The sequence below is a fragment of the Phragmites australis genome, chromosome 10, assembly GCF_958298935.1.
Source record: "Phragmites australis chromosome 10, lpPhrAust1.1, whole genome shotgun sequence".
In the NCBI taxonomy this organism is placed as follows: domain Eukaryota; kingdom Viridiplantae; phylum Streptophyta; class Magnoliopsida; order Poales; family Poaceae; genus Phragmites; species Phragmites australis.
In genome coordinates this window covers 6,944,189-6,953,621 of record NC_084930.1, presented here as the reverse complement: position 1 = coordinate 6,953,621, position 9,433 = coordinate 6,944,189, and the positions used below count along the sequence as shown (strand labels likewise).

The 9,433-nt window shown below is 43.7% G+C and overlaps 1 protein-coding gene across 1 annotated transcript; it reads right to left on the bottom strand.

The window, feature by feature from the left end:
* Positions 1 to 4,451: 4,451 nt before the first annotated feature.
* On the bottom strand, positions 4,452 to 7,800 carry LOC133883374 (probable receptor-like protein kinase At1g80640). The gene is made up of 10 exons (XM_062322690.1): positions 7,336 to 7,800; positions 6,784 to 6,945; positions 6,438 to 6,685; positions 6,214 to 6,346; positions 6,050 to 6,113; positions 5,834 to 5,930; positions 5,612 to 5,714; positions 5,380 to 5,498; positions 5,051 to 5,140; positions 4,452 to 4,974 (listed from the first exon to the last, which is right to left on the bottom strand). The coding sequence occupies exons 1-10, from the start codon at positions 7,544 to 7,546 to the stop codon at positions 4,747 to 4,749; spliced, it is 1,455 nt and encodes a 484-aa protein (XP_062178674.1). The 5' UTR covers positions 7,547 to 7,800; the 3' UTR covers positions 4,452 to 4,746.
* Positions 7,801 to 9,433: the final 1,633 nt, after the last annotated feature.

The window sequence follows — 9,433 nt, the reverse complement described above, 5'->3', positions numbered from 1 at the left end:
CCAACAAAGGCATCCTCTCCATCGTCTTGGCTTCTGATCGAAGATCGATATACGTTACAGTATATGCAGTGCAGCGAGATCACATCGATGCATGCCGGCCTGCTACAAGCAGCAGTGCCTGTCATCGATCAATTAGATACAGTTTCAGGGTACTTTTTAATTCTTTTGCTACTTGAGCGAGTCAGGGGTGTAGTGAGAAAAATAATTATGTTAGCTCTGTTGTTAATTTACTCGTGTAATTTGGAGAATTTATAGGGCTCGATGGACATGTTTGTTGCAGAGCAGAATAATTTGAAGGTTACTGCTAATGCATGCCATTCTGTTTACGGATTACCTGAGTTGAATTGGCCTGGTAATTTTTATTTTTTGGCGAGGATGGCTTGGTGCAATGTAGCTCTAGATTTAATAGCATATGTTTCAGTTATAGCAAACACATATTTCGTTTATAAGGATTAGCGTCACGTAGAAAATAGGAAATTAGGAATGTAGCTTCAAATCTAGCTACCTAATTGCGGATGTGAATCCTCTCACTTCAGGCCTATAAAGACAGATGCAAACAATAAATTATGCCCCGCGCTTAGAGTGAAATGCAGCCAGTTATTCGAGTTAATGCATTGTTCATTACTTATTTAGCATGGTTGTGTTGTATCATAAGATTTGATTTGTCTATCTACGATTCAATGGCTCAGAGACATGCAAAATCACCTAACAAAATCCTCTGAAGTGAGGGGATATCAATCCATACCATCTGATTCGGTGATTGTTTCAGCCTTGTGTGCTCTAAAATATGATTCCATGTAAGTTCGAAATAGAAATGGAAAAAAACCGAACAAGATATTAGACACTTTCAACTATAAAAAACCCAGGATATTTTACTCCCAACTCCATTTGAAAACGGTTTTGGTTGATGTGGCCCAAACGTGGCAGCGGTTTTTGCCATGTTGGCTATTTTTCGTTGGCGTGGGCATCGGTTTGACACGTGGACATTGACACATATTGGGCCCACATCGATGGCATGATGCGCCTCCATGCATCCAGCAGAATCCGGCCGACGAGAGTAGCAGTGGTGGGGGGCAGCGAAGGAGAGAGGACGAGGGATAGTGCGCCGGTCACGTCCTTAATGGCGTCATCGTGGCCGTCCTCGCCGGTGTCCTCTGGCACCTCCACGATCTCGCGAAGTACCTTGCGCCACGACCGTGAAAGGGGAAGCTGCAGCATCGTCTATGCGGCGTGGAGAGAGGAGCGGAAGAGGGTTGCGGTGGTGTGGGAGGGTGTGTCGACGCCACCGGCTCCCTGCTATCACGCCTCATCGGGAGACGATGCAGCCGAAGCCAGCTCCGGCTTGCGGCGGTGCCATGGGATCCGGCGGGCAACATGCGGCTCCGGCTGGCGGCGGCTCGAAGCAGGCCATGACCCCGTGGAGCAAGACTCCGGAGACGATGAAGGGCTCGGCCAGGCAGATAACGAGCGACAGCAAGCAAACTGCTCCAAACAACTGCGTGGCGTCGCGAGCTCCCAGGCGATCGTGCTGTGGAAAATCCAGATCTGGACCTCACCATCCCAAGCAAGTGGGAAGGAAGAAGGACTGGAGGAGCGGGCGGTGGCCGAGGAGGAAGAAGGAGCAGGTGGGCGGCTCTGAGCGTCGGGAGTGGCGACAATGGGCGTGGGGAGGGAGCGGGCTTCTCGCGGGATCCATCCGATGCGGCGTCGGAGGTGCCCCAACAAAGTAAATGGGTGAGGAGAGGAGGAAGAAGGGAGGTTAGAGGGTGACACGTGAGCCCCACCAGCTGTCAATGTCTACGTGTCAAACCAACGCCCACGCTAACGAAAAATTCGCTTATGTGGCAAAAACCGCTGCCATGTTTGCATTACATCAGCCAAAACCACCTTCAGATAGAATTAGGGGTAAATCTCTGGTTTTTTATTGTTGAGGGTGCCCAATATCTAATTTTTCAGTTGCAGGAGAAAAATCGAACTGGGGACAAAGTTGAGGGATCAAATGAGGTTTTTTCAATAGAAATTTGGTACTCAACGAGTCCATCTAATGACCAGATAGACCTTTTAAAATAGAAAAATAATAATTTAGGAGACAGGAAAATCGAAAGCCTTACAACTTTATCTATCTTAATATCTTTACATGTACGATCACAACATGACTCTACCTCCGCATATATGCTTTTAGTAGCGTCCCTATTTGAATGCAGTCCATCTACAGTATCCGATATGGACTACACTCTAAAGTCGATATATACTAGATGTGTTATTTGGACTTCATGCTTAAAAAATGATCACGTTTAATTAGGTACTCCTCTGTTTCAAAATATAAAGCCCATTAGGATTAAAAAATTATTTTTTATAAATTTTGACAAATAATTAAGTAAACTATATATATGTTTAGTGTATAAAGATGTATCAATAGATTCGTATTTCACATCTTTCAATAAGATATTGATTTTGTAACAATTAATAATATATTGTAAGAGAAATTAATAGTCAAAATATATTTTGAAAGACTTCAAATTAATACGTCCTGCAAAAAGAAAAGTGAGTATATCAAAACACGGGCAATGTTTATGAGAAAAGGATGGCACCGAGAGAGAACATGTTGGGTTTTCTTTTGCTTGATCAATCTCCTGCTCTTTCTTCGAACTTGGAAACACTATAAGATACTTAGAGAAAGTGTTTATGAAAAATTTGTACTAACACAGATACTTAGAGCGGAGGGCAATGTATTTGCTTAAGCACCGCTACTTATATTAATACTAACAAGATAGTTAACTATATTTAAATGGCTATAACTTTTATTTATATTAAAAATATATAAATATTTAAAACTCTCTTTCCTTAAGCAACTAGGCTTATCAATGCCACGAGGAAGTCAGATGAGCGCCTTGCATACTTCCATCGAACTGTCGTTATCAAGAACAACTCGACAACGAGTAAAACGAGAGGAAAATGCGGCCGACCTAAAGACTGTCATTCTCGGCACCCAAAAAAAAAAGAGCATTGCACATTGATGTGGGTAGTTGCGCCGGATATCATAAACTGGTCGATGGCCATTGTTGGCACGTCCCTGTGCCGCGGCGTTCATCCCTGACTGGCTGGTGCCCAGGTCGCCGCTCTTCATCTCCTCCAATATTCATTCCCTCCTGCATTCCTCTTCAGTCGTCAGCCAATGCCAGATAACAGGAGCCCTTCTTTTCAGGCGCCACAGCAACTTGTTACCTACTCTATCGAGAACTTGTCACCACCATCTCGAGGCCATGGCTACAACTTCGTCTCACGTGTTGATTGCGATGCTCAACTGGTAACAGCGAGCACTTCACTGTCAGCTCAGCATATATCATGTACTACTATAGTTGTCAGCAAACAAGACTGAGCTGTAGATAATTTTTTTTTAGGAATCTTGTTTCAGAAAACGTTTCTTTTTTTCTTTTAGGCATAGATGTAGATGAGCTTGTGCAAAATGAAATTCATTAAGAAAGGACCAAGTACAGAAAGGCAGGCAGGAAGCATATGTACTGGAAATGGGTAACCGAGAAAAACTTTGGACTTTCAAGTACAAGTGCAGGCACAACAGCAGCAGGTTCTTCCAATCAACCCATGCATGTACTAACTGCAAGAAAGAATGGAAAGATGAGGCTGTGAAATCTGTAGATCTGCTCAGACTGGCTGAAGCATTGCATGTGGAGTTATTGTCCGATTGATGAATGAATGAAGCAGATGCCATCTCCCTATCACCAAGGAAGCCAAATCCAGTGTCCAGCATCTCTGATCCGATTGCCAGCCAGGGCTAGCTTCAATGAGATGGAGCATCCAGGAGTTATTACAAGTGTCTCTGAATGATTGGTTGATCAAATTCAGCATGGAAAGCAATTCATCAAAGGTAGAGAGATTGCAAAATTAAGATGGCATGCAGAGCATTTCATGTAGAGTTTAAGCTCATCATGAAGAAAGGGGCATCAGGTACAGAGAGATTTTAGAGGTGCAGGCCAAATTAAGTTTATGGGCCTTGAATCAAGCACGTTATTTGAGGGTGAGAGATTTGATGTTACTCACCACCATGGCCGCCCACGACGTCCTACCTTCAGCACAAGGCTGTAGTGTTGCTGTTCTTGTTGAGATGAGATTGTCGACATTCAACTACAAAAAGGCTATCAAAGTATCAGACAAGGTCAATAAATAAGTTAAAGCTCTAACTGCCTCATGAGTGAGCTATATCTCTGGAAACTCATGGTGGTCGATCCATTTTGTCCACGGTTTAAAATAACGAAAGATGATTCTTTTGTACCAAATATGAACAGCTGCCGAGGGTACAATTATTATCATATTTCAATAACCGATGCCTTATTAGGCTATTACCTACCTGTTCAAAAGATGCTTTCTCCACTGAGAACAGACTGGACTGGATCTGAGTGCCCCAGATAGACCACAAACAACAGAAACAACTCTTTGTATCAAGCAACTTATTATTGAAATGCAGAACAATTGAGCCAGTGCTCTGGTACCCATGTGGAGCCCAAGGCACAACTTTCTCAAATGCTCTTGAGTTACAGTGTTTGGATAAACTTTGACCTGTACAGCATGACCCTAAGTTCTAAAGAAAAGAGAGTGTTGTTTCTTTCACTTCTTTGTACAAGCAAAGATATAGGAGACATCTCTTTCCAAACCAGAATTCTCTCTCAATCCAACCAACAAGCAGCAGGTTGGAACTGTCATCCTCAGGCATGCAGCTAGGACGATAAGTTATACGATAAACGGCAATCCAGGTTCAGCTGCATGAATTTGTGATCTGCGTTGACCGATCGCATCTCGGCGAGGAGAATGGTTTTGGTTTGGGGACGGTGGCTCTGCAACCCTTAGCGTGCCTCCAAGCTCCACGGGCACTAGAGGAACAAGAGAGTGGAGAACATCGGTTATCAGTGGTCTGTAACTCGGTTCTGGTTGCACGCATAAAACAGCCACTGCTGCAACCTGCAGAGGTACAGAACATCAATCAAAATAGCTAAAAAGATAAATGCATCTGAGATATAAAAAAATATAGTAGTACTTGGTACAAGTGCTTTGGATCCATCTTATCCCTGATCACTGGGTCAACTATGTTGGGAAGTTTCGATCTGTCAGTCAGCTGAGGCATGGCCTGTTTGTGATTTTTCAGCATGTCAAATATTAGAACACAGAGAAATTGCAATTTGACTGCTTAAATATTAGCACCGATGTTGAAAGTCTATATTTTCTATTTGCGATGATAAAGTCAAACTATGTAAGGCACCTTTTATGAAAATGAGTGATGACAATAGTTCGTTACTGAACATTCAAAATTGTGCAATTTGACTTAATCGAAGATTCACTAAGTTTAATGTGAACGGTGCACCGTACCCATGTCACAATTGATTGGCACTGAGTTTGATTCATCTTCTCAACAGGCTTCCTTCCCATTAGCAGCTCAAGAAGCACTACTCCAAATGCATATACGTCGCTCTTCTCAGTCAGCTTTCCTAAAATTGACGCAATTTCGATGTGGTTACATGATGCAAGTAGAATTTCGCTGTTAACAATGACGTTTTGTCTACAAATGCGAGTGGAAGTTGAGAAGAAAAGGAGGCCATACCATCCAATAGGTACTCAGGAGCAACATAACCCAATGTCCCAGAAAGTTTCATACTTCCTTTGTCAAGATTCCCACTGGTCACTGCAAGACCAAAATCTGAAATCTGCACATGTGAGCCAAAAAAAAAAATGAACATTCACAATTTTTACTGCCTTCCAACACTATGACCTGCAGTCAGGATGAATACTAGGTTGACCTCAAAGAAAAAGGGAAGAACTGTACCTTAGTATTGAAGTCTGAATCTAAAAGTATATTAGATGACTTCAGATCCCTATGGATCACTGGTGGGCTGCAGTGCTCATGTAGATACTCTAATCCCCTGCCCAGTTTTAATTTACCAATGCATGTTATAACCAACCAATCATCAGCACTTCAATTTAAAAATCATCACTCATTCACTCAGTGTGAAGGGAAGTGCAGGGATAAGATCATAAGAACCTCGCCATGTCGAGCGCAATCTTCATCCGGATGTACCAGCTCAGAGCTGACCCATGTGAAGGCCCTGAAGACAACCACAGGACACACATCAAAAGCTCCCAATATGAAGATCCCAAGAAAGAGTTGCATCCATAAGCAACAGGGCCAATCATAGAAGACAATACCGTGCAGCTGTGTTTCGAGAGATCCTTTCTCCATCAGCTCATAAACAATGTAGTGGTTTCCCTCATGCACACAGAAGCCCACCAGGGACACTATGTTTGGGTGCCGAATCCTGCCAAGCAAATCCAGCTCATTCTGCCAGCAACCCCAACCCAAACAATTAGGACAAGAACACAGGAACACTCATCAGTCATCATCACTGGCAGCGATGAACAAGAATTATCACCTCGAATTCCTTCTCGCACTCCGGCCCGCCGCCTTCCAGCCTCTTCACCGCTGCGGTAACTCCCCCATCGAACACCGCCTTGTAGACGCAACCAAACCCACCGACACCGAGCACGTTGCTCTCACTGAACTTCCCTGTCGCCGCCTCCAGCGACGGGTACTCGATCATCGCCACAAGCGCCTTCCCGCTTGTCTTCAGTGACTTGAACTTGCTCAAGATCGGCACCAGCATGATTCCCCCTGTAGTGTCTGCAGAGTGTAGGTGCGTGGGTGACTTGGCCAATCCATGAACAACTCAAGAAATCAGTCAAGAACCAGCTGAGATAGTCTAGAGAACTGAGCAAAACCTGAGCTCCGGGCGCCCTTGCCGTCGGGCAGGCGGCGAGATCGCCGCCACAGAATCCACGCATAGAGCGTGGAGAGGATGATCGCGACGATGGCGATGGAGGCGAGGACGGAGGCGATGACGAGCTCACGGTGGAAATGGTGGTGCCTCTCCTCTATGATCACTGCAGACACGACAGGCAGCTCAGGACGCAATTCAGGAACATGAACAGTTACTGCTTGTTGAAAAGATCAGTTTTTTTTCCGAAACGGTGCTGAACTCAGAAAGATCGATTGCTCCGGACACACGACTTAAATTTTCAGCTCAAACGGAAGAACAGGTTTGATGACAATTAAACTTGCAGCGTAATTTCCGCAAGAACATTAAAGCAGCGTTTTACCCCTCAAATTTGAACCGAATGCAAGATCCCAAAATGCAATTTTTTGGAGTCTACGGTACGCACTAAAGCAGAATTCTCCCCAAAATTGAAACAAGATTCAGCAAGAACACACACGAAACTCAGAAGAATCCAGAAACGCCTGGACCATCTGATTCCTCATCACTAGTCACCTACCGATGGGAGGCGGCGCGGGCACCGCCGGAGCAAACGAGCCGGTCCCATTGGCGCCACCGGCGGCGGCGGCGTGAATGTGCTTGGCGGCAGGCGAAGCGCCTGCGGAAGAAGGCGCGACCTTCCCATTGGCCGACGACGAGCACGAGGCCAGCAGCAGCAAGGCCAAGATGGAAGAACACAGAAACGGCAATGGACGTGGCGCTAGCCTCATGCTGCTCACTTCCCCGCCTCCCTCTCGCTCCTCTCCTCTTCAGTTTAAGAGACAAACGAGATGAAGTTGTTTACTGGTTGGTTTGCGAAAAGAGATCCTGCTCCTGGAACACGAGATTTTGTGCCTTTGCGTCAATTGAGCATGCAACAAGGCCACGAGAGAGAGAGAGAGATAGAGCTCTGTTTATTTGAGACCGAGAGACATAGTGCTATGTTGTGGGTCGTCTGGTATAGCAATGCTGCGCAGGAGAACAGTTTCGCATGGCGTTTTATCTCGGGTGAACGAAGAGATGGGAGCGTGTAGCACTGTAAATGATGATTAAAGAGGGAAATAGATGTTTTAATAATTTTTTTGAAATATATAATTTTTTTTATTGTGTAACTTAACGTACCTTAAGAATAACGCACAACACAAAATATAGAAACATAGCAGAAACACAGAGCTCAACCTAAAAGATCCATCTAGAACAGAAAAAAACTCAAAAAAATCAAAAATCAAACTTGAAAATTCAATCAAAGGTGAGTCTTATGATTAGATTCGAACACTAGTTCCACAGCAAACTAATTCATAACTTATCCCCATACAAAGTTTGAAACTTGAGAAGAAAGATTCAAAAATCAAATATAAGGTTGGCGTACCAAGAGGTACACTGTTAGATCAATCCACTCTCTAAGCAGCAATCACCTAGCAATTCATTCTCTAGGCCTATAAGCACTAATCACTCTCAATTTTATACTTAATTATCTTGGATGATCACTTTAAGCACTTTAGTAGCTTGGATGTCTTCTCTGGACTCCGGCATGCTCAAATAACTGAGTGAAAGGGTATTTATAGCCTCAAACTCGCGCACTAACCGTTAACCCAATGGCTATATAAAACTCTTAACACCGGATAATCCGGTGAGAACAGTAGTACTAACACCAGATCATTCAGTGAGTACACTCTCATAAACTAGCCGTTGGAACCCCACTCAAACCTCTGTGAACACCAGATTATCCTGTGACAACTCACTGAACATCGGACAAATGCACCGAATTATCCTATGTGTATATGTTCATTTTGGTGCTCTCTGTGAACACCAGATTATCCTGTGATAACTACAGAACACCGAACAAATACACCGGATTATCCAATATACATATGTTTATTTTGGAGCTCTCTAGAATTAATAGTCTGGTGTGTTCATTTTATGAACACCGGATCATCCGGTGAATGTAGCAGAAGAAACTAGCCGTTGGAACCCACTCAGACTCATCTGTGAATACCGGATTATTTTGTGATAATTTACTAAACACCGGATAAATGCACCAAATTAATTTTTATGCGAGCACCGGACTATTCGATCAGGCAAATTTCAGCGGAACAACGATATGTATTTTGGGTATAACTTTTCGCTCCGAACTTTGATTTTGATGATCTTAGGCTCGATGGAAAGCTTGTGAAGAGGTCTACAAGATTATACAGAAATCCATCCCATTTGATCACATCAAAATTCATGGAACGAGTCCAATTCATTCCTCTCTTTGTTCCAGCTTCAGTGACTTCTCTTTTGTTGCATCTATGAGATCTACTAAAGCATATACTTGACAAACATGTTAGTCTCATTGAATATGTTATCATTAATCACAAAATTTACAATCATGATCTAATATGGCCATTCTCGCTACAATCATGATGAGGAAAACGTGATCAACCAAAGCGCTGAGACTCAAAGCCTCTTACACGTGGGCCAAAACTACACCAAAACTATATGAGCCATGGAAAAATCTACGCCGGGTAACACCTCTGGTAAAAGACTAAAAAACGCTATGGACTCGTGAATGGAAGTGAGGAAAATGATCATGTACAACAAGAGAGGGACGATATATGTCCTGAGTGCTCCACTCC

What these genes read in the sequence shown, in the direction of transcription:
- LOC133883374 (XM_062322690.1), bottom strand. Translation starts at nt 7,546, where the DNA reads ATGAGGCTAGCGCCACGTCCATTGCCGTTTCTGTGTTCTTCCATCTTG. An exon ending in TCTCGAAACACAGCTGCACG is followed by an intron (nt 6,114 to 6,213) that starts GTATTGTCTTCT and finishes GGTTGTCTTCAG; the next exon opens with GGCCTTCACATGGGTCAGCT. An exon ending in ATCCAAAGCACTTGTACCAA is followed by an intron (nt 4,975 to 5,050) that starts GTACTACTATAT and finishes GTACCTCTGCAG; the next exon opens with GTTGCAGCAGTGGCTGTTTT.